The 23,945-nt window shown below is 46.6% G+C and overlaps 1 protein-coding gene across 2 annotated transcripts in view; it reads right to left on the minus strand.

Moving 5' to 3' along the window:
- Window positions 1-23,945, minus strand: part of SLC2A9 (solute carrier family 2 member 9) — a 741,777-nt gene that overhangs the window by 281,223 nt on the left and 436,609 nt on the right. For both annotated transcript variants that reach the window (XM_073648512.1, XM_073648502.1), the window contains exon 8: window positions 17,009-17,196. In XM_073648512.1, coding sequence (XP_073504613.1) covers window positions 17,009-17,196 — 188 coding nt within the window. The remainder of the gene's footprint in view (window positions 1-17,008; window positions 17,197-23,945) is intronic.

Genomic DNA, 23,945 nt, shown 5'->3' on the forward strand with positions numbered 1-23,945 from the left:
TTTATGGCTTGCTTACATGAGTGAGTGCTATCCACTTTTTTATCGGATTCAGCATGAGAAAACAATCACAGCATGCTGTGGGTGGCTCCGGAATTCGAATCACGCGCATCCATTTAAATTCTCCTTCTTCTCCTGTGATACAATTCTCGCATGGAAGAGATTTGGATCCCACTAAGGTGACACTCAGATCAAACTCTGCCATTAGCATAATCCTGTGACCCCCGGCCTTAGACTACATACGGACACATCTTATTACCAAAGGAACAGCACAATATAAAGTTCTAAGAAAATATTCTAAAGCATTGTGATCTAAGTATTTCCTACAAAAAACATATCAGTAGAGCCAATACTGTCCTCTCTAAAGGAAAATTTCTAAACACATTACATTAAAGTCCATCTTAAGTAGATTAAAACTTTTATTTATATATATATATATATATATATATATATATATATATATATACAGTACAGACCAAAAGTTTGGACACACCTTCTCATTTAAAGATTTTTCTGTACATTCACACTGAAGGCATCAAAACTAGGAATTAACACATGTGGAATTATATACTTAACAAAAAAGTGTGAAAGAACTGAAAATATGTCTTATATTCTAAGTTCTTCAAAGTAGCCACCTTTTGCTTTGATGACTGCTTTGCACACTCTTGGCATTCTCTTGATGAGCTTCAAGAGGTAGTCACCGGAAATGGTCTTCCAACAATCTTGAAAGAGTTCCCAGAGATGCTTAGCACTTGTTGGCCCTTTTGCCTTCACTCTACAGTCCAGCTCACCCCAAACCATCTCGATTGGGGTCAGGTCTGGTGACTGTGGAGGCCAGGTCATCTGGCGTAGCACCCTATCACTCTCCTTCTTGGTCAAATAGCCATTACACAGCCTGGAGGTGTGTTTGTGGTCATTGTCCTGTTGAAAAATAAATGATGGTCCAACTAAACGCAAACCGGATGGAATAGCATGCCGCTGCAAGATGCTGTGGTAGCCATGCTGGTTCAGTATGCCTTCAATTTTGAATAAATCCCTGACAGTGTCACCAGCAAAGCACCCCCACACCATCACACCTCCTCCTCCATGCTTCACGGTGGGAACCAAAGATCTCAAATTTGGACTCGTCATCAGACCAAAGCACAGATTTCCAATGGTCTAATGTCCATTCCTTGTGTTCTTTAGCCCAAACAAGTCTCTTCTGCTTGTTGCCTGTCCTTAGAAGTGGTATCCTAGCAGCTATTTTACCATGAAGGCCTGCTGCACAAAGTCTCCTCTTAACAGTTGTTGAAGAGATGTGTCTGCTGCTAGAACTCTGTGTGGCATTGACCTGGTCTCTAATCTGAGCTGCTGTTAACCTGCGATTTCTGAGGCTGGTGACTCGGATAAACTTATCCTCAGAAGCAGAGGTGACTCTTGGTCTTCCTTTCCTGGGTTGGTCCTCATGTGAGACAGTTTCTTTGTAGCACTTGATGGTTTTTGCAACTGCACTTGGGGACACTTTCAAAATTTTCCCAGTTTTTCAGACTGACTGACCTTCATTTCTTAAAGTAATGATGGCCACTCGTTTTTCTTTACTTAGCTGCTTTTTTCTTGCCATAATACAAATTCTAACAGTCTATTCAGTAGGACTATCAGCTGTGTATCCACCAGACTTCTGCACAACACAACTGATGGTCCCTACTCCATTTATAAGGCAAGAAATCCCACTTATTAAACCTGACAGGGCACACCTGTGAAGTGAAAACCATTTCTGGTGACTACCTCTTGAAGCTCATCAAGAGAATGCCAAGAGTGTGCAAAGCAGTCATCAAAGCAAAAGGTGGCTACTTTGAAGAACCTAGAATATAAGACATATTTTCAGTTGTTTCACACTTTTTTGTTAAGCATATAATTCCACATGTGTTAATTCATAGCTTTGATGCCTTCAGTGTGAAAGTACAATTTTCAAAGTCATGAAAATACAGAAAAATCTTTAAATGAGAAGGTGTGTCCAAACCTTTGATCTGTACTGTGTATATATATATATATATATATATATATATATACACACACATATACATATAAACAGTGGGTACGGAAAATGTATTCACACCCCTTTAAATTTTTCACTCTTTGTTTCATTGTAGCCATTTGGTAAATTCTAAAAAGTTCATTTTTTTTCTCATTAAAGTGCATTCTGCACCCCATCTTGACTGAAAAAAACAAATGTAGAAACTTTTGCAAATTTATTAAAAAAGAAAAACAGAAATATCACATGGTCATAATTATTCAGATCCTTTGCTCAGACACTCATATTTAAGTCACATGCTGTCTATTTCCTTGTGATCCACCTTGAGATGGTTCTACGCCTTCATTGGAGTCCAGCTGTGTTTAATTAAACTGATAGGACTTGATTTGGAAAGGCACACACCTGTCTATATAAGACCTCACAGCTCACAGTGCATGTCAGACCGAATGAGAATCATGAACTTAAATGTAACTGCCCAAGGAGCTCAGAGACAGAATTGTGGCAAGGCACAGATCTGGCCAAGGTAACAAAAGAATTTCAGCATTACTCAAGGTTCCTAAGAGCACAGTGACCTCCATAATCCTTAAATGGAAGAAGTTTGGGACCACCAGAAGTCTTCCTAGACCTAGCCGTCCAGCCAAACTGAGCAATCATGGGAAAAGAGCCTTCGTGAGAGAGGTAAAGAAGAACCCCAAGATCACTGTAGCTGAGCTCCAGAGATGCAGTAGGGAGATGGAAGAAAGTTCCACAAAGTCAACTGTCACTGCAGCCCTCCACCAGTCGTGCCTTTATGGCAGAGTGGCCCGACGGAAGCCTCTCCTCAGTGCAAGACATATGAAAGCCCGCATAGAGTTTGCTCAAAAACACATGAAGAACTCCCAGACTATGAGAAATAAGATTCTCTGGTCTGATGAGACGAAGATAGAACTCTTTGGTGATAATTCTAAGCGGTATGTGTGGAGAAAACCAGGCACTGCTCATCACCTGGCCAATACAATCCCAACAGTGAAACATGGTGGTGGCAGCATTATGCTATGGGGGTGTTTTTCAGCTACAGGGACAGGACGACTGGTTGCACAGTACAGTCAGAGATGTTCTGGATGAAAACCTCTTTCAGAGTGCTCTGGACCTCAGACTTGGCCAAAGGTTCACCTTCCAACAAGACAATGACCCTAAGCACACAGCTAAAATAACAAAGGAGTGGCTTCAGAACAACTCTGTGACCATTCTTGACTGGCCCAGCCAGAGCCCTGACCTCTCTCTGGAGAGACCTGAAAATGGCTGTCCATCAACGTTTACCATCCAGACTGACAGAACTGGAGAGGATCTGCAAGGAAGAATGGCAGAGGATCCCCAAATCCAGGTGAGAAGACTCATGGCTATACTAGCTCAAAAGGGTGCTTCTACTCAATACTGAGCAAAGGGTCTGAATACTTATGACCATGTGATATTTCAGTTTTTCTTTTTTAATAAATTTGCAAAAATGTCTACATTTCTGTTTTTATATATATACTAGCTGTACTACCCGGCTTCGCCGGGGTTAATAACTGCTGTTAGCAAAATAGAATATGTTAACAAAAATTTATTCTCCACACAAAAAACACAAAACAAATAGACAGAAATGTAATTATTAAAAGGCAAAAACTAAGCTAATAGAAGCATTTCACAACATATATTTCAACACCAGAGATATTCCACACAGATTTAACTAAATTGGCCAAGTAATGTGAAATAATCTTCTAGTCCTTATTCGAGAGCCTTTTGATAAACGACAATCTTAGTTTCTCCTTCAGGTGCAAACACGAACAGATTTTTGGCTGTTCTAACTCTTGAACAGGCCACATAAAGTTGACCATGAGAAAAGCATGGAGATTTTAAATCGATTCCAAATACTTTCAAGGACTGTCCCTGAGCCTTGTTGATGGACATAGCAAATGCCAGTCGAACAGGAAACTGGAGGCGTTTAAAATCAAAAGGCAAATTAGATGGAATGAGAGGAATTGTTGTAATGAAAACATCTTCTCCTGTGGCACATCCTGTCAAAATGGTTGCCTCAATTACATGTGGAAACTTTATGTCTGACTGGTAACAAAAGGCAGCACGTTTCAAATCTCCAACCATTTCCTGTGCCCTGGTGGAAGAAATAGCAATTCTCTTAGTGGCAAGTCGGCCTTCTCTCTGCTGAGATGACTCATTGCCCCTTGAGGAAGCAGCTCTTCTTCTCTTATCTGCAAGCCTTGCTTCCCTCTTCTCAGAAAGTTCATTGGCTCTTGAGGAAGAAGCTCTTGTTCTCTTGTCTGCAAGCCTCGCTTCCCTCTCCTCAGAAAGTTCATTGGCTCTTGAGGAAGCAGCTCTTGTTTTCATGTCTGCAAGCCTCGCTTCCCTCTCCTCAGAAAGTTCATTGGCTTTTGAGGAAGCAGCTCTTGTTTTCATGTCTGCAAGCCTCGCTTCCCTCTCCTCAGAAAGTTCATTGGCCCTTGAGGAAGCAGCTCTTGTTCTCTTGTCTGCAAGCCTCGCTTCCCTCTGCTCAGAAAGTTCATTGGCTCTTGAGGAAGCAGCTGCTGTTCTCATGTGTGTCAGCCTTGTTTCTCGGTCTTCACATTTCTCATTGGCCCGTAATGCAGCTTTTCTTTTCGCATCAGCTGACATTCGTGCCATGAAATTCCTTTTCTTATGAGGCATTATTGTGGTAAAAATAGTCTGTAACTGGCAGTTTCTATATCCACTCACATAGAAGTAATGTGACTGACACCAGCCTTTCCACCAACACACCCTAACTGACATCTTATTACCTTACACAAGCTTTGTTATACTGAGAATGTCCTTTGTTGCCTATATTAACCAATCACAGCTCAGATTAATTAACTGTAGCAAAATAGAAGCTGAGCTGTGATTGGTTGCTATTGGCAGCCTGATAAATCTTTGTGAGATGAGTTTTGTGTGTGCTGAGGGTGGTATATGTGTTCAAGCACGTGGTAGTGTGTGGCGCATTTTGTGTGTGTGTTCATATCCCCCTGTGTGGTGAGTATGAGTATCCCATGACGGGGCCCCACCATAGCAACTGTACGGTATATACTCTTTGGCGCCATCGCTCTCATTCTTTAATTCTCCCTTGTTCACATGTGGCAGCTGTCAATTTGCCTCCAACACTTTTCCTTTCACTTTTTCCCATTATGTAGATAGGGGCAAAATTGTTTGGTGAACTGGAACGCACGGGGTTAAAATTTCGCCTCACAACATAGCCTATGACGCTCTCGGGGTCCAGACGTGTGACTGTGCAAAATTTTGTGGCTGTAGCTGCGACGGTGCAGATGCCAATCCCGGACATACATACATACATACATACATACACACACATTCAGCTTTATATATTAGATATGCTTTTCCCTCGGGGGGAGTTAACCAAATTTAAATTTACTGGTCTGTCCTCTGCCCCTCTAATCTTGTATCCTCCATAAAGTAAATGAGGACCCAAAGGGTTTGAAGGCAATCACTAAATGGGTATTTGACTATTTAGCTGAAAATATATGGAACACACTGAGGCAGATTTACTAAAACGGTCTCATTTTTTGACAGTTTTATACTTAGACTAGACAGTCTTAAAATATGCCAAAATTATCGCAATGGATCATGCTGCTTGATACAGTACATTTGATTTGTTTTAAGGCTGTGTACGCTTAAACTTACAACACATTTATTGTCCTGCTTTGTGCCAAACATTTGGGGCAAAATTTAGGAGTATAAATAGTTAGAAAAAACTTCTAAACCATATTATAAATTAGGTTCAAGGTGTGTAAAAATAAAAGCTAATTGCCCCAGAATTATGCTACATGTATTTGAGTAAATCTCCCCCTTAGTTTTTCCTTTTTTTTCTTTTCTTTTTTTGTAAATGTTTCTTTTTTATCCTTTGTCAAACAAAGCAGTCTTAGGCTGTGTGCCCACGTAGCGTTTTTCAAGCGTTTATGCTGCGGAATTTCCGCAGCGGAAACGCTTGTAAAACGCTAGGTAATCCGCACCCTATGGTCCCCAAGGGGATTCCGCAAGTTCTATGCACATGCTGCGGATTTTTCCGCAGCGTTTATGCCGCGTTCAAAAATCCGCAGCATGTCATTTAATTTTGCGTTTCCGCAAGCGGAATTGCCTTAGTCCAATGCATAAAAAACGCAAGGCAATTCCGCATGTGGAAAACGCGTGATAAACGCGTGCGGAATTCCGCATGCGTTTTTCCGGGAGAGGACTTGCATTTATGCAGCAGAAATTTTCTGCTTCATAAATGCAACGTGGGCACATAGCCTGAGCCTCATTCAGACGCCCGTGTTGCATTTACGTGTTGTATCCATTTTTTTTCACGAATACAACATGTAGCCATTATTATCTATGGTTTTATCCACATGTCCGTGTTTTTTAACGGACTGTGTGTCCGTGCAAAACTCATGGAGAGATGTCCATTTTTATCTGGCAGCAAGGATGACAAGGGCAATACAAGTCTATGGGTCCATGAAATTTGATGTCCGTATTTAACATTACAAAGTATAGGAGAAGCCTTGTAACTGATTTATTTATCCATCTGTGAAAAAAATAGTTGAAAACTGATGGTAAAAATGGACACACAGATGACACACTGATCCAAAACACTGATTGACACTGGTACCATTTTTTCACTCTCAATAGTTCAAAAGGAGATGTTCTCCACCACCAAAGTAATGTAGTTAAAACTTAGCCTTTAATCAAAAAATTAGGATAATGTGCACTTATTAAAATAGAAAATCCATAATGCTTATGCGTTTCGGGAAGATAAATCCTTAATCAAAGCTAATTTTTCTACCTGAAACGCATAAGAATTGTAGGTTTCCTTTTTTAATATGTGGACATTCTCCTAATTTTTTCTATCCAATATGATTAAAGACTAAGTTTTAACTATTTCCCTTTGGTGTTGGAGGACATTCCCTTTTGGACCATTGAGAGCTTTTTGACATGAAAGTCAGACCAGTGCGTACGTAACGTGGCGTGGAGCAGTAGCCGAGGGCGAGTTACTCATGTTCTATGCCCTGGTACGCTACATGAAAATGGGGGTCCTGACTGAGGGTGTGGGCTTTAGCTAAGGAGGAGTTATGCTCTTGCAGGTGTAGTATCGGTGTCTCTGCCCCCTGACAGGCAGAGACGCCGTCCCTCTTAACGCCGCGCTTCCCGCCCGGTGTCCTACGGCGCTCCTGCTGCTGCTGCCGGCGCGCGCAGCTTCCCGGGCACTGTGCTTAGAGCACGAGCGCGCTCCCACCCTCTTAAAGGGGCCACGCGCGCCGTCCTAAGGAGTCCCAGGCCAATGGTCAGAGGACCTCTCATATAAAAGGCACCTCCTCCAAAATGGAGGTGCCCGTGCAAGGTTGTAGATTTTTGTCCTAAACTCTGCTTCAGCCCTCAGGTCTCGCTGCTAGCCTGACTACCAGTCCAGTCTGCCAGCCTGACTACCAGTCCAGTCCGCCAGCCTGACTACCAGTCCAGTCTGCCTGCCTAACTACCAGTCCAGTCTGCCAGCCTGACTACCAGTCCTGTCCACCAGCCTGACTACCTGTCTCCGCCACCCAAGTGTACTCTCCAGCCCGACGGTCTGCCTATGATCCAAACCCACCAGTCTGTCTATGGGCCTGGCTTGCCTGCCTACCCGGAGAACGTACCAGTTACCTGCCGTGCCTATCTGTCAGCCTACCTGGAGGCTCCTGCCAGTTACTTGCCGTGCCTATCTGTCAGCCTACCTGGAGGTTCCTGCCAGTTACCTGCCGTGCCTACCCGGAGGCTCCTGCCAGTTACCCGTGGGAGTCACCTGCTCTTATACAAGGACAGACCCAGAGTAGCACCTGGTCCCTCTGCTCGGTCCTTCCCTGGTTCAGGGAGTCGATTGAGCCGCCGTGCGATCTTGGTCAGTCCGAGTTGATACCTAGTTACGCCCCTCTGGTCCCTCCTTGCACCGCAGCACAGAGGTTCCACCACCCAGATCCGTAACAGCAGGCCGCATGCTGCCAGTGACTTCGGCTGGCCAGGACCATGCAAAGTTCAAAGAGGGAGACCACCATTTAAGAATAAACTGTATTTTACTGAAGAATAACTTGGTGGGAATAATACACAGCAGATAGAGGGTATGACGCGCCCCCTGGGCCGTGGGGTACTCAGTAGCCAGGCCGTCGATGCTGGGGGATGTCACGGTGGCAGTGACCCGGTCCGTGACCCTGGGCGGTCAATTAAAGGGAAAAACTAAAAGGGGAATAAAGTTTTTAGAGATAATGTTCGTGACGTCACCTGTGGTATGCGGCTATATGGAGCTGCCACTGCGGTGCAGATCCTCTGGAGCTGATGGTGACGCAGCAGAGTTGGTTCAGCTCTCCACAGGCAGAGCTTAGCTCTAGGGCAGGATATAGTGGTGTTATGAGGTAGATGTTGTTTGTGCTGTGTAGTGCAGGGCTGGTGATGGCGCAGCAATAATTCCAGGACACAGTGGGATGCAGTCTTCAAGGTTTACTCAGAGTTGTTCAAGACTTCAGGTTACCAGGGCCAGTGTGTAACCTCCCACGTCGTCCTGTGTTCACCAGGGAAGGGGTTCAGCAACTCTCCAGTCTCTTAGGAGTACTTAAACGGGACCCCGTTCTATGTTCCTTTCTCGGTCGTCTTCCCTGCGCTGGCTCTCACCCTCCTGCACTGCGCCTTCCAATCAGTGTCCCAAGCCAGTAGCCTTGGGCCTTGTTGGGCGACGTGCAGTCCCCTGGACCCTCTATGGCCACCTTTTCGGCGATGTAATTGTGGCTGTTGGCTGCAGCACCTTGCAAATGCAGCAGCCCTACGGTTGTCTAGCTGAGCCTGGTTGTTCTCCACTAGTTAGAGGCCAGTCCCCTCTTCGGCCTGATCCCTCCATGTCCGTGTAGATTCAGGCGTACGGGTGGCTTCCTGCACTCACCGTGCCCCTGGGATCCCCTCTGTCTCTGGAGTCTTCCCTCTGCTCCCGTCCTCTCTCTCTTTCCAGGGCCTCTCTTACTAGGCCCCACTCCTCTCAACTCCTGCTCCAAGCACTGGAGCCAGGAGCCTGGACCTCCTACACTGCTCTTCTACTGACGGTGCTCCCCTGTGCTTCTTCCTCCACCCACACCCACTACATGGTTCCCCCTCTCTTTGTTCCCCCCCTTCCAACCAGGGACAGGGCTCAGCAGTGGATTCATGCATCTTGCCCCTCCTGCTGGTCTGGAATGGTGTAGTGTTGGATGCAGGTGGGTGGGTCCCTAGCAGTACTCCCTTCTTACCTGAGAGTGGGGTACCACACCTCTGGGTGAGATGCAGTACCTCTGTGGCGACTGAACCCGCAGGGGCGCCACATACCCCCCTTGTTAAACACAGCATGTCCGTGGGCTGTAACAGAGTAAAAACACAGGCGTTTTAGACATACAAAATTTTTAGAATGCATTCACATAGAAGAATAATCATAACTTTTTCTTCCCTTTATGGGGAGCTCTTTTCTTGAACGTTACATGTTTCTATCTTTATACAGTATATAAAACATTATAAAACCACTTTTAATAACATTTTTCTTCACACTTATGAAACATTTTTCCATATAAAACACATTTTCAGCAAGCGACAGTGAGATCTGTAACTGGGTGTCCATCTCACTGGAGAAGGTGCAATTTGAGGGACCCGTCCGAAAACCCTCAACATAGGCCCTGGGCGTGGCTGCAGGGCATAGATGATTCAGCTGTTGGACCACGTCTTCGGCCACGCCAAACGGGTTTTAGTTCAGTGGTCGTGATAAAACCAACAAGAAGCATCTTAAAAAGTGCGAACTATTTACAATGGAAAGTTTTTTGGTTGTTCACCGTCCACAGCCTAAAAGTCTTTTTTAACCGGGTAACTTATAAAACTTTAAACACACACTTTAACTCTCTGCATTATTTTCAATACCCTTCCGGGTAACTATATACAGTCACTTTTATCTTTCCAGGAAGTAGTTCAGTAGTGGTATTCCCTCCGGGGGAACATTGGCCTACCACTAGATGGCCCAGCCGGGTCATCTTCTTCGGATGGCGAGGGCATACTCTCCTTCTCCACCACCCTGTGCATGTGGAGGGCATACCATCCACGCTCTCCCTTATGCTGGGTATAGGTGACCCTGTCGGTTGACGAAAAAGTCCTTAGCCAATAGCAGCTCCCTAACGAAGCCCCATCCAGCGTCTAGATCAAATTTAACCACAGTCCCCTCAGCGCGTGTACTGGATGTGGCCGACTTGGTCTTGCGGGCCCAGGTCTTTTCTTGCATATTGTGGGCCTCCATCTCCTCCCAGTGCAACCCCCGTTCCCGCTGCTCAGCCTCTAGTTGGAGGAGTTCCCGCCGGCAGTGCTCCTCCCTGCGTAGGGCCTCTGTTTGGGTCTCCCTGGGGAATCCCATCAGGTCACCCGCCGGGTTGTCTCACCTGTGCTCCTTTCCTTCCTCTTTGCGGGCAACCGGAGGTGCGGGAGTGGGCAGCAATGGGAGACTCTGGTCCTCAATTTTCGCGGACCAATCCCACTCGGTGCATCCGTACACCCTCGTCCTTCCATAGCACGACGGTGGCCTGCTGGGCCTCTTCCATTCGCAGTCCCAGCTCCTGTACCTCAGCGCGGAGGAAACCAGTATCCTCCAGGGACAGCTTGGTGAGGACCCCCTCCAGGTTGAGGAAAGTTTCAGCTGGCTGCAGGCCACGGGCGGGAGTCTGCTGCTTGTCTCCGTCCATGTTGTCTGCCGGGTGCGTTCTGTCTTCACTGCTGGAGGCCCCACCCTGTCTGTAAGGTTTTTCTTCTCCTCTCCCCTTTTTGGGGTGGTTCCATGGCAGCTTGCTGTTGGCCACACCAGGGGGCGTCTTCCCTAGACTGATGGACAAGTCTAGGTATATGGCCACAGGTGCATGGGGCGGGCTCAGCTTTTGGCGCCATTCTGGGAACCAGCCCACAATGGGAGGTTTCTTGTCGTCCTTGATCACACACATAATGGCGCCCGTTCTTCTGGGGAGCTACTTTGCCACTATGGCCGTTACTCAACTTCTCTGCCCATCAACACCTTGGAACTACCGCCTGGGGCACTCTCTTCATCTCACGTTCCCTGCTTTGATCTAGCCCATTACCTTCTGGACTTGCAAGCTTGGGATTATGTTGCTACATTTCCTGACCCAGATCCTGTCTCCGGAGAATCACTCACACCTTCTGTCACTTTCTCTTGCTTCTTTCCTGGATCTCACTATCCATTCTCTCGGTCTCCACTCACCCCAGGGACACCCATGTCATACGGCTCTGCTCCCTTTTTAGACTGTAGGTCTGCTTCTGCTGCAGGTGACGCGCCCCCTGGGCCAGTGCTGTTAGGGATACCCGGAGCCGGATCAGATGGGGGTTGTAGTCTCCGAGTGGCTGTGACCCAGTCCGTGCCCAGGGTGTCAAACTCAGTGTGTGGCAGTCCTACAGATGTTATTAGAGTTCTTTGTGTCGACTACGCCACCCGTTGATTTGCGGTCAAAAGGCCGCCGCTGCAGCAGGGTCCACTGAGGCTGGTGATGTGTGTGCAGCTTAGGTAGTATAACCCCCAACGGGAGGGGTATAGCCTCAGGGGGTCAGCCGTGGAGGATGGTGGTTGTGAAGGTGCAGCAAGGAGACTCAGAGACATAAAATGCAGTTCCAGGGTTTTACTTACTGGTGTTGCTCGGGTCACTGTGTACAGCAGTGACCACCCAAGCCATGCTGCGTCCACCAGGTCCTGGACTCGGTCAACTCCCAGGCAACTCCGGAGTGTGGTCCTGAGCTCCTTTCTGTCTCTCCCTTCTTCTGGCCGTTCCCACCAGGGATCCACCTAAGTCCGGCTCCCTCGGGCCTCTTGTTGGTCAAGCCTCCTCTGGGCTCCCTGACCCTATTCTTGGTCTGCCTTCCGGGTGGATTTAGTGGGTGATCGTGGCAGATCCTGCCCACGACCTCCGGTTCCTGGCTAAGGTGTGCTGTAGCCTCTGCCAGCTTGGGATCCGGTACCCTGTTGCCGACCCTTCACCCTATTAGCTCTCTTATGGGCTTTTGGGGTCCCCTCTGCGCCTCTGGGTCTCTCTTCTCCTCTGCTCTGCTTCTCAGGCTCTCAGACAGACTGTCTGACTGACTGACTGTGGCTGACTGACTGACGTCTCACAGACTGACCCTGATCTAAGATGGTGCCCACCTTATATACTCCCTCTATGTGTGAGCCCAGGTGACCAGCACCCAATGAGCTCCTAGCTTTACCCAGGCTGCTCCCCCTTTCTGCCCCTACACTACTGGGATGTTCCACCCCCCTCCCACTCCAGCCAGGAACAGACACTGTCGTACCTGCACATTTCTCTAGTGGGAGTACCATCGGTCTGTTCCCCGGAAATGGGATGTGTGTAGTGCATGCAGCCTACTAGCTCAGTTCCACACTCCATCCTTACCCGGGAGTGGAATATCACACCTCTGGGTTGAGGTGCAATACCCCTGTAGCAGCCGAATCCTCAGGGTGCTACATTCCCCCCTGGTAAATCACAGCACGTCCTCGGGCTGTAAAATATAAACATCCAAAACATACAATTTTTTTTTTCATAAACATAAACATAGAAAACATCATATATATATATATCAGCAATAAACTTTTCATATAAATAACATTCTTGTTTCTGGTTCCTCCGGTCACTGTGCAACTTGTGACCGGGTAAAGTGCGACAGTCTCTCTTGGAATAAAACAGTTCCCTATAAAACCGGTAGGGGGCGCTTTAGGAAGCGCAACTATTTACAAGGGGATATGGCCGCTCTCAGTCCTCGGCCAGGTATTAGGAACTAGGGACACACGGGCATCAGTTCAATTGACTGGTCCCAACGGGGACTATATTTTAACTAGAACAGTTCTTATACCCTGACGGGTAACTATGTACAGTCTCTCTCTACCGTACTTCAACGACGGCGTCCTCCTGCTCCTTCTTTAGATTCTTCAGACCCGTCCGGGTCCTCTTGCTCCTCCTCACACCGCAGCTCCTCCTCCGTCAGGCGATGCACATGGAGGGCGTAGGGTCCTTTGGCACACTTGTGCCGGGTGAAGGTGACCTCGTCCCCTACATACAGGTCACGACCTCTGTGTCCCTCCGGCAGATGGCTTTCTACGTCTCTGCGGGTCACAAAGACGTCGCCGGGGGTATGATGGTCTCTAATGAAGCCCCACCCATGCTGCATGTTGAATTTTATCACAGTCCCGGTGGCACGGGGACCATGAGCTGCACGGGGTTTCCTCCTGGTCCGGCTCTTCTGCTCCGCGCTCCTTATCTGCATTTGCTGTTCCCGGACCCGCCTCTCTCTCCGCTCCCTCTCGAAGACCTCGAGCTGCTGCCGGCAGCACTCTGCACGCTCCGCTGCGGCCGCCCGAGTCTCCTGAGTGAACCCCATGAGGTCTTCTCCAGTGGGGTCCCACTCGAACTGTGCCTCCTCCAGCGGGGGCGAGGTCCTCTTTACAGGCTTCGGAGCCGGAATCAGGGGCTCGCACATGGGCCTTGCTCTCTGGAGTTCCAGCTGAATGTACTCCTGGGGCCATATGAAGGGCTGCCCATCCGGGCACGTATGCTGGGCAAATAGATTTTCACCCAGGTGCGGCACTCTAGATGTTGAGGGCGCGTTGATGGTAGCGGCGCCCGGGTTAACCAGGCCTTGCGACCAGGCCTGGGGCACCTTAAAGGCAAAGGGCACCGCAAGAACGGCGGCGCCCTGGGTTATTCGGCCCTGCGACCAGGCCGGTGGCTCCGCGGAGGTAGGGGGCGCTGTTGGAATTGCGGCGCCCGGGGGTACTAGGCCTTGCGACCAGGCCGGTGGTATTTCCTGCTTTGCCGCGCTCAGGGTCGAAGCGCGTGACGTCACAGGGGTCGCGGCCGCGGCTTCCGGTTGAGGCCTAGTCTGCGGCGGTGACGATGCAGCGACGGGCACGGCAGGGGGAATTTCGGGCTCTGCGACGGGGAGCTGGGGCAGGCACGCGGTTTCCCGGCTCGGGGTAGAGACGTCCCCTTTACCTGCCTCCGTCCGTTCAGCTCCCTTCTCGGCGCCGTCTCCTGCCTTCATTCCTCCTGCGCCATCCTCAGAGGCGGTCTGTCTCCTCGTCTCAGGTGGCGTGCTCCGCTGACGGGTGCCGGTCTGCTGGGCCATCTCTCGGCTCCACTCCGCCAACGTCTCTCGCTGCACCCGGGCCATCCTCCGTGCGAGGCCCTCCAACGCGGTCTGTGCACACTCCCGGTCTCGGGGGAACTGTGCTAGGATCTCCAGCAGGCCTTCTGGAGTGGCGACCTGCAACAGGCTCCTGACCACTGGGTCGGTGCTGCCTGACTCTCCCTCCATCTCCGGGTAGGCTCTCTCTGGACTCTCTTCCAGACGTCTTGTCTCCGGGTGCGCTCTCTCCAAACTGCTCCTGGCAACACCCATCTTTGCTCTCTGGTTCTGTCTCCGCCCACATTGAGGGTGGTCCCGGGGCAACTTTGTGATTGTCAGTTCCAGGGGCAGTTCTCTTACGCTGATGGACACTTCCAGCATCACAGTCTCTGTTGGTGGGCGCGGTTTCCGCTTTTGGCGCCATTCTTCGACCTGGCCCACGATGGGAGGTGGCCTCTTGCCACCCTCTGGCACGCCCATAATGGCGTCCGCTCCTCCAAGGCGGGAAATCTTTGGAAATGGCGGGAATCGTCTCCCAGTGGCGGGAAACTCCATGGATGGCGGGAAAAAGCTGCAAATGGCGGACAACCGGCGGGAAACGACCTGTGATGGGGTCCGTTGGCGGGGACCCTCCGGAACCGGCGGGAGACTTCTTTTTGAGGTAACGGTGAACTTTTCTTCAGGCACGCAGTACCCGGTTGTTGCGGGCACGTTATCCTGCCGACTACGCCAAAGTTGACGCGCCCCCTGGGCCAGTGCTGTTAGGGATACCCGGAGCCGGATCAGATGGGGGTTGTAGTCTCCGAGTGGCTGTGACCCGGTCCGTGCCCAGGGTGTCAAACTCAGTGTGTGGCAGTCCTACAGATGTTATTAGAGTTCTTTGTGTCGACTACGCCACCCGTTGATTTGCGGTCAAAAGGCCGCCGCTGCAGCAGGGTCCACTGAGGCTGGTGATGTGTGTGCAGCTTAGGTAGTATAACCCCCAACGGGAGGGGTATAGCCTCAGGGGGTCAGCCGTGGAGGATGGTGGTTGTGAAGGTGCAGCAAGGAGACTCAGAGACATAAAATGCAGTTCCAGGGTTTTACTTACTGGTGTTGCTCGGGTCACTGTGTACAGCAGTGACCACCCAAGCCGTGCTGCGTCCACCAGGTCCTGGACTCGGTCAACTCCCAGGCAACTCCGGAGTGTGGTCCTGAGCTCCTTTCTGTCTCTCCCTTCTTCTGGCCGTTCCCACCAGGGATCCACCTAAGTCCGGCTCCCTCGGGCCTCTTGTTGGTCAAGCCTCCTCTGGGCTCCCTGACCCTATTCTTGGTCTGCCTTCCGGGTGGATTTAGTGGGTGATCGTGGCAGATCCTGCCCACGACCTCCGGTTCCTGGCTAAGGTGTGCTGTAGCCTCTGCCAGCTTGGGATCCGGTACCCTGTTGCCGACCCTTCACCCTATTAGCTCTCTTATGGGCTCTTGGGGTCCCCTCTGCGCCTCTGGGTCTCTCTCTCTTCTCCTCTGCTCTGCTTCTCAGGCTCTCAGACAGACTGTCTGACTGACTGACTGTGGCTGACTGACTGACGTCTCACAGACTGACCCTGATCTAAGATGGTGCCCACCTTATATACTCCCTCTATGTGTGAGCCCAGGTGACCAGCACCCAATGAGCTCCTAGCTTTACCCAGGCTGCTCCCCCTATCTGCCCCTACACTACTGGGATGTTCCACCCCCCTCCCACTCCAGCCAGGAACAGACACTGTCGTACCTGCACATTTCTCTAGTGGGAGTACCATCGGTCTGTTCCCCGGAAATGGGATGTGTGTAGTGCATGCAGCCTACTAGCTCAGTTCCACACTCCATCCTTACCCGGGAGTGGAATATCACACCTCTGGGTTGAGGTGCAATACCCCTGTAGCAGCCGAATCCTCAGGGTGCTACACAGGCTGGGCCCCATCTGACTTCCTGACAGGAAACTATCTCTGTTCCTTCACCTTATCCCCTCCCACGCTGGGCTAGTCCCAACTATTAACCCTAACTGTCCCTATTAACTCCTTCCTGCTTGGCAGAGCACAACCTATCACTAATTACTAAACATGACATATATAAAATACATTCTGAAAATACACGTGTCTTTGTGAGGAAACGTGGGCAACAATTCCATCTTCTTACCCATACTCCGTGCACCACACCCAGACCACAGACTGTCAACCCTGTAAGTCTCCTGGGATACTTATCTCCAATACATAAGGGGTAAGCTGAATTGACACTACTTTTTGTATACCATGTTTTCACTCATGTGTTTAAACGCGGACGTGTGAATAAGACCTTAGGCATAAGTTCTATTAGGCTGGGAACCTTGCTTGAAGGGAGCTGGCAGAGGTAAAAGAAGAACATAAAATCATTGTCTCCTGGAATTTTAGTGTAAAAAAAAAATCTATTTTTTTTTTTTTTTTTTTTGCATAAGCCACATTTTTTTTTTACTTTTCTTAATATGGTTTGGTTTAGCAGATTGAGTGAGAACACTTACTTCCCAACATATTTACACCAGCAATATAAAATTGAACTTGTGGCACATGGATATCCCAAAATGCACCAAATTTATTAAGAGAGGAGCCTTTTAGTCCAGTGGGTTTCTATTCAAGACTGACATTGCAGGCGTGCATTAGCTGAGAACATATGAGGACAGGGAAGTTAATATTTTTTTTTAGCTGCTAATGAGCGAAGAGCAAGTTTTGCTTTGACTACTGTGGAAAGAAGAGTTGTGCTGTGACTACTGGGCGGGATGATAGGAAGAGATGATGTGAAGACTGTGAGTCACTTACTGTAGCTACTTACAGCATTCAGGCCGCACAGCTGGTAAGACGCCATTGTCACCATGACGGTTATTATCTGCCACCGAACCGAGCAATCCTTGAAAAGTTCAATTACAGACACCAATCGCATGTTCCTCTGTATCCTGGTCTCTGCCAGCACATCTTCAATATCTTGAGAAACGTCTTTCTTTCCAAGGAATGTGCGGAAAGCTGCAGAAAAAAAAATAAGAATTTTAATCAGCATTAGATTTGTGGAAAATAATATACCAAATTTCTACGAATACCTTCTGCATACATGTGTTTCTACTCTGATAGAAGATGTGAATTACAGTTAAGTCCATATATATTTGGACTGAGACAACATTTTTCTCATTTTGGTTCTAGACATTACCACAATGAATTTTAAACAAAACAATTCAGATGCAGTTGAAGTTCAGACTTTCAGCTTTCATTTGAGGGTATCCACATTAAAATTGGATGAAGGGTTTAGGAGTTTCAGCTCCTTAACATGTGCCACCCTGTTTTTAAAGGGACCAAAAGTAATTGGACAATTGACTCCAAGGCTATTTCATGGACAGGTGTGGGCAATCCCTTCGTTATGTCTTTCTCAATTAAGCAGATAAAAGGCCTGGAGTTGATTTGAGGTGTGGTGCTTGCATTTGGAAGGTTTTGCTGTGAAGTAAACATGCGGTCAAAGGAGCTCTCCATGCAGGTGAAACAAGCCATCCTTAAGCTGCAAAAACAGAAAAAACCCATCCGAGAAATTGCTACAATATTAGGAGTGGCAAAATCTACAGTTTGGTACATCCTGAGAAAGAAAGAAAGCACTGGTGAACTCATCAATGTAAAAAGACCTGGGCACCCACGGAAGACAACAGTGTTGGATGATCGCAGAATAATCTCCATGGTGAAGAGAAACCCCTTCACAACAGCCAACCAAGTGAACAACACTCTCCAGGAGGTAGGCATATCAATATCCAAATCTACCATAAAGAGAAGACTGCATGAAAGTAACTACAGAGGGTTCACTGCACGGTGCAAGCCACTCATAAGCATCAAGAAAAAAAGGCTAGACTGGACTTTGCTAAAAAACATCTAAAAAAGCCAGCACAGTTCTGGAAGAACATTCTTTGGACAGATGAAACCAAGATCAACCTCTACCAGAATGATGGAAAGAGAAAAGTATGGCGAAGGCGTGGTACAGCTCATGATCCAAAGCATACCACATCATCTGTAAAACAGATGGCAGTGTGATGGCTTGGGCATGCATGGTGCCAGTGGCACTGGGTCACTAGTGTTTATTGATGATGTGACACAGGACAGAAGCAGCCGAATTAATTCTGATGTATTCAGAGCCATACTGTGTGCTCAGATCCAGCCAAATGCAGCCAAACTGATTGGTCGTCGTTTCATACTACAGATGGACAATGACCCAAAACATAAAGCCAAAGCAACCCAGGAGTTTATTAAAGCAAAGAAGTGGAATATTCTTGAATGGCCAAGTCAGTCACCTGATCTCAACCCAATTAAGCATGCATTTCACTTGTTAAAGACTAAACTTCAGACAGAAAGGTCCACAAACAAACAGCAACTGAAAACCACCGCAGTGAAGGCCTGGCAGAGCATCAAAAAGGAGGAAACACAGCATCTGGTGATGTCCATGAGTTCAAGACTTCAGGCAGTCATTGCCAACAAAGGGTTTTCAACCAAGTACTAGAAATGAACATTTTACTTACAATTATTTAATCTGTCCAATTACTTTTGGTCCCTTTAAAAACATGGTGGCACATGTTAAGGAGCTGAAACTCCTAAACCCGTCATCCAATTTTAATGTGGATACCCTCAAATGAAAGCTGAAAGTACTCTGAACTTCAACTGCATCTGAATTGTTTTGTTTAAAATTCATTGTGGTAATGTCTAGAACCAAAATTAGAAAAATGTTGTCTCTGTCCAAATATATATGGACCTAACTGTATACCATGCAATGGTTTATATTGATGAATATGGGAAGAATTATATTATAAACTGCACAAACACATTTTTCATTTTGTGAGAAAGGCTAATTTTTCATATTTTTGTGAATATTATTTTACCAAGACTGTTTCTTCTTTTTTTGTTTTTTTTGTTTTACATTTCATATTTTTATTTTTAGATATTTTTTTACTGTCTGATAAAGAGATATATTTATGTATAATTTTGTAGATTACTGCCTTTGGTAGTTTTGTAGTTGTACACAGCAGATCAAAAAGCAAGATAAAGGGATTAACACTGAACATCAAAAAGCAAACAATGGTAGACTAGGTATAGACTAGATAAAATGACATTTCACTAATGGGATTTGGCAGTGCATCAAAGTACCTGGAAACATGCACATGCATAGGTGAAGCCACTCGGAAAAGTTGACTTCAAAGTACTGGCCTACTTTCATTCCTAACCTCCATGGAATTGCAGAGAGCTGAGTACATGATAGCTAATAAAAAGTCACTACAGAAAAGCGGAAAGCGCTCAAATGAAAAACATCAAAACAAAGTGACCTATAACTTGCTAATAGGAACTATTTCCTCCCAACACTAGATCCGGCTATATGTGTCCAAAGATTATAAGAAGAGTATGCACTTTTCATGACCCAAACATCATGTTTTGGCAAAGACAAGATATTAAAGGAAACAGGTCATCTGATTCACGCTGCTCAAACCGCGGGCAATATTATTCATAGCCTGGCTGCACGGTTGCAGCGAGGTATATTTTTCTCTTAAATGTTGCGACCAAGACTATAGCTGGAAATAAGATTAGTCAGGCTCCTCCCTGGCCAGCTATTCCCAGAGCTCCTGTAGGTAATTGACAGATCTCTCCATATGTGTACACAAAAGAGAGACCTGTCAATCATCTAGAGCAACACTGGGAAGGCGGGGCAGTGCCGGACTAGTCTTGTTTCCGGCTATGTTCCCTGGCCGGATTTTTAGACTCTGATTTATGTTGCAATCGGTTTGAGCAGTAAGAATCAGATGACTGGTTCCCTTTAAAGAGGTCCATGTGAACGGCCACCAGTGTTTGATTGATAGAGATCTGGCATCCAGGACTCAAGGCGATCAGAACAATGTTTGGCTCACAGCACTACTGCAAGAGCAAGGTCCCCTTTATAGTTTACACAGACACATTGGCTTATTTGTATGGGTGGCTGTCCCTGCTATTGCTATAGCCTTAGCCCCCTGAGCAAGCCTGTCAAGGTGAAACTTGTAGAGGAGGCTACAAGTAACTTTTAATTCAGCTTCAGTGTTCTTGTATATACCATTAATCATGTACAGTATACCTGGATAGTGCTATATGCAATCCATGGACTGCAGCCATGGTTTAGGCAAGAAAGCACAGCCTCAGCAATGTGTAAAGAACAATTAGCCAATATGGTAGGGTTTCCTAACTCTAGGAACCTGATGAAATATAGAAATAATACAGGACCACTTTAGTACTTTTAAACAGTATAGACCCCGTTTTATTCAAATTAGATAAAAGTCAAGTTTTATTACATCTCCTAATTAGGGTTTATTTACCCTCCCTGAGTAATTTGTTAATGAGAATTTTAATCCCTAAAGGGTTGTATTACACCAATGAGTTACCCTTACCTCTTGGGCCCCTGTGCGACTGCACCAATGACATGTCCACCCCTGGCAGGGGTTACTAATGTCAGACAGCCTCCAGTTACCCACAGATGGTCAGTCTCATAGAAACTTTTTTAACCATTACAGATGACCTGTCACGTCACTTGTCATAAATGTGTAATTTTTTTTACCTGGAGTAAATACTGCTTTTCTTCTGAATCTGGCATTATTTTTCTTTTGTTCTTGAGATATGACCTCATCTTCCCTGTATATAAATCTGATCTTAGTAGTCGAGGATGCTTGGCCCTCAAAAACGTGCCTACAGAAAAGAGTTGAGGAACACACACTCTTGGCTAAGAAGACTAGATTTATATATAGTGAAGAGGAAGTGTGGCACCCCAGGTCTGGTCACCACAGTGACAGCAATGTCATGTCTGAGAGCAGGTGGGAGGTTCCCTGGTTGGGGACAATTAGCATGCAGCACCTCCTGCCTCAGTCCAGGGAGGGGAGAAACTTGCCCTTTATAACCTGGATCTGGGGCGGGGTTAGACAGACAAGTTCCAGAGTCCAGTCCAGCCAGAGTCTAGTTCCAGAGACAGGGACAGGTCAGCAGCAGGCTGAGGAGTCTCTGTAGGCAGAGGAGGAACACAAGGCCAGGAGGGGAGCTAGAAGAGCTCATCCTGACTAGAGACTTGAAAAGCCGGACACTGGAGTCCGAGACTGTGAGGGTTATAAGCCCAGCAGCAGAAAACCACCACGCAGGGGACTTCAAGTCCTCTGGCCCAAGGAAGCCCGGAGGCTCAGCCACACGAGAGGGACCACTACTGCCCTGGAGGGGTGAGAAGCACGGAAGGCCCGAGTCGCCAGTCATACGGGTGAGAACAACACGGTACACTCAGAGACGTGGGTTATCACTACACTACAGCAGGATAGCCAAGAAAGAGTGAAGTCAGCACGGTAGGCCTACAAACTCCCCCTGACCAGCATGATTTCCCAGTTGCTCTCGGACTGACCAGGCCTCCATTGTTAACCTGTATTCCGGATGGGTCCCTTAATACCATCAACAGTAAAGACCCTGAATTGCATGACAGACTCCGTGTGGTTACTGCTGCTCCCGCACACCATCACCCCCAACATCCCTACTTACTGCCCTGAGGCTATACTCCTCCCGTGGGGAGTTATACTATTCTCTGCTGCATTCCCAATACCAGCCTCAGCGGTCTGCCCTGCAGCGGCGGTACACTCTGACCGCAATCCACGGGTGGCATAGTCGGACATTCAGCTTATAGACTGCCATTTAGTTTGACCACCCTGAGCCACGGGACCGGGTCACCGCCACGGTGACTACAACGCCCAGCATCCACAAAATGTCCGGTTCCGGGTATCCCCACACACACACGGCCCAGGGGGCGCGTCAGAAGCCATAGCTCACAAACACATTCAGGATTACATATTTATGGATAATGACAGATCCTCTTTATAAATTGCTGTTCTTTTATGCCTTATTTGTTTTCTCCCCGTCTTCCAAGAGCCATAAAAGAACTTTATTTTTTGGGGGGTGAGATGAGTTGTAGTTTCAAGTGGCACCATTCATTTTACCATTTAATGTACTGAAAAGCGGGAAATTAATAAGACACTAAAAATAAATATTTTTTTTCTATTTTAATAGTTTCAAAAATTCTTAACGTTATAATAAAAAAATTGGTTTGTGTCCCCATTTTCTGTCACCCAAAACGTTGTATTTTTTTCAGTGAACAATAAACAGCAATTCTGTTATTACATCTTTATGGTGTTTACAATGTGTCTTAATAAATCTTATTTTGTGTGCTTTTGTTTTTTTTCTCTCCTTCTTTAAAGAGCCATAATCATAAAAGGTCTTGTTTTTTTGCTAGACAAGTTATAGTTTTGAGCGACATGATTCGGTTTACCACATGATGTACTTAAAGGGGTATTCCCATCTCCAAGATCCTATCCCTATATATAGTAGGTGTAATAATAAATATATTAGCCAATATCTCCAATTATAGAAATGTAGTGTGGTTTTTCTGATTCGCTATGTCTCTTTCCTCATGTGCAGGCATTGCAGGACCTTAGGTATCCATGGTTACGACCACTAGCAACTTGCTAACTAACTGTCACTATATCAGTGGTCGTAACCATGGATACCTAAGATCCTGCAATGCCCTGCATGTGAGGAAAGAGACATAACGAATCAGAAGAACTATACTACATTACTAATATTATTATTACACCTACTACCTATCGGGATAGGATCTTGGAGATGGGAAAATTAAGGTGATATTAAACTTTTTTTTTTTTAATTAAGTGGTTTAAAAAAAATTTGTCCTTTGCACAAAAAACTTGGTTTGTGTCTCCATTTTTCGACAACCATAAATTTGTATTTTTCAGGTGACCAAAAAACAACAATTCTGCTGTTTGTTTTTTTTTTTTATTATTATTTAAACCGTGTTTATGGGATGAGTTAATTAGTTTTATACTTTGATAGGTTGGATTTTTGTGCACAACACCACATGTGCTGATTTTTTATATTATTTATTTATTTTAGGATTGGGAAAAGGAGGTAATTGTATTTACTTTTGATCAGGGTCATTTGGATGTTTTTGGTTGTCATTAAGATTTAAACAGAGAAAACACAGTAGTTTGACAATAAATGGCTTCACCCAACCAACAAAAGTTTTTTTTTGTTATCATTCATATTCTCTGAAACAAGGCCAAGAAAGGAAAAATTCTGCCGGGGTATGTAAACTTTTGAGCACAACTGTATTTCATCATATATTGGTTAATGAAATACAGCTTGGATGCCATGACAAACTATGGGCAAAGTAAACATCTCACACATAGATTGCAAATATTTAAATGTCGCTGTCAGAAATTGATAGTGGCAATCAGAGCTAACTCTGGTCACTGCTGTTAGAGACAGGTGATGGCTGTATAGCACAGCTGGCAGCCACCATTTATGGAGTGGGCTCAGCTTCTTAGGCTGCTCCATAACCTGCACCTGACCTAAGATGGACATATACTCCCCAGGTTGTTACTACGGTAAAGCTGGACTGCCTAACAAATCTAATCAAGGATTGGCAGCCATAGCCATACCCCATAGCATCCTCTATATGACTCATTGTCCATGAGCACCACTGGTAAATTTGTTAGAAGATGAAACAAGAAGTATTCATTTGATTGACAGATGCAGACAGGAGGACAGTGCCTGATGCCTTTTTTTTTTATATCTCAGACTATAGTATTACATTTTTTGGTGTTTGTTTTGTGACACATAATGCTGTTTTTATATTTTTTTTTATAGATCTAGTATTATTATAGTTTCATAGTTGTTACGATTTAAAA

This window comes from Phyllobates terribilis, unplaced genomic scaffold (genome assembly GCF_046119375.1).
Source record: "Phyllobates terribilis strain yellow unplaced genomic scaffold, ASM4611937v1 Scaffold_1__5_contigs__length_1240528914, whole genome shotgun sequence".
In the NCBI taxonomy this organism is placed as follows: domain Eukaryota; kingdom Metazoa; phylum Chordata; class Amphibia; order Anura; family Dendrobatidae; genus Phyllobates; species Phyllobates terribilis.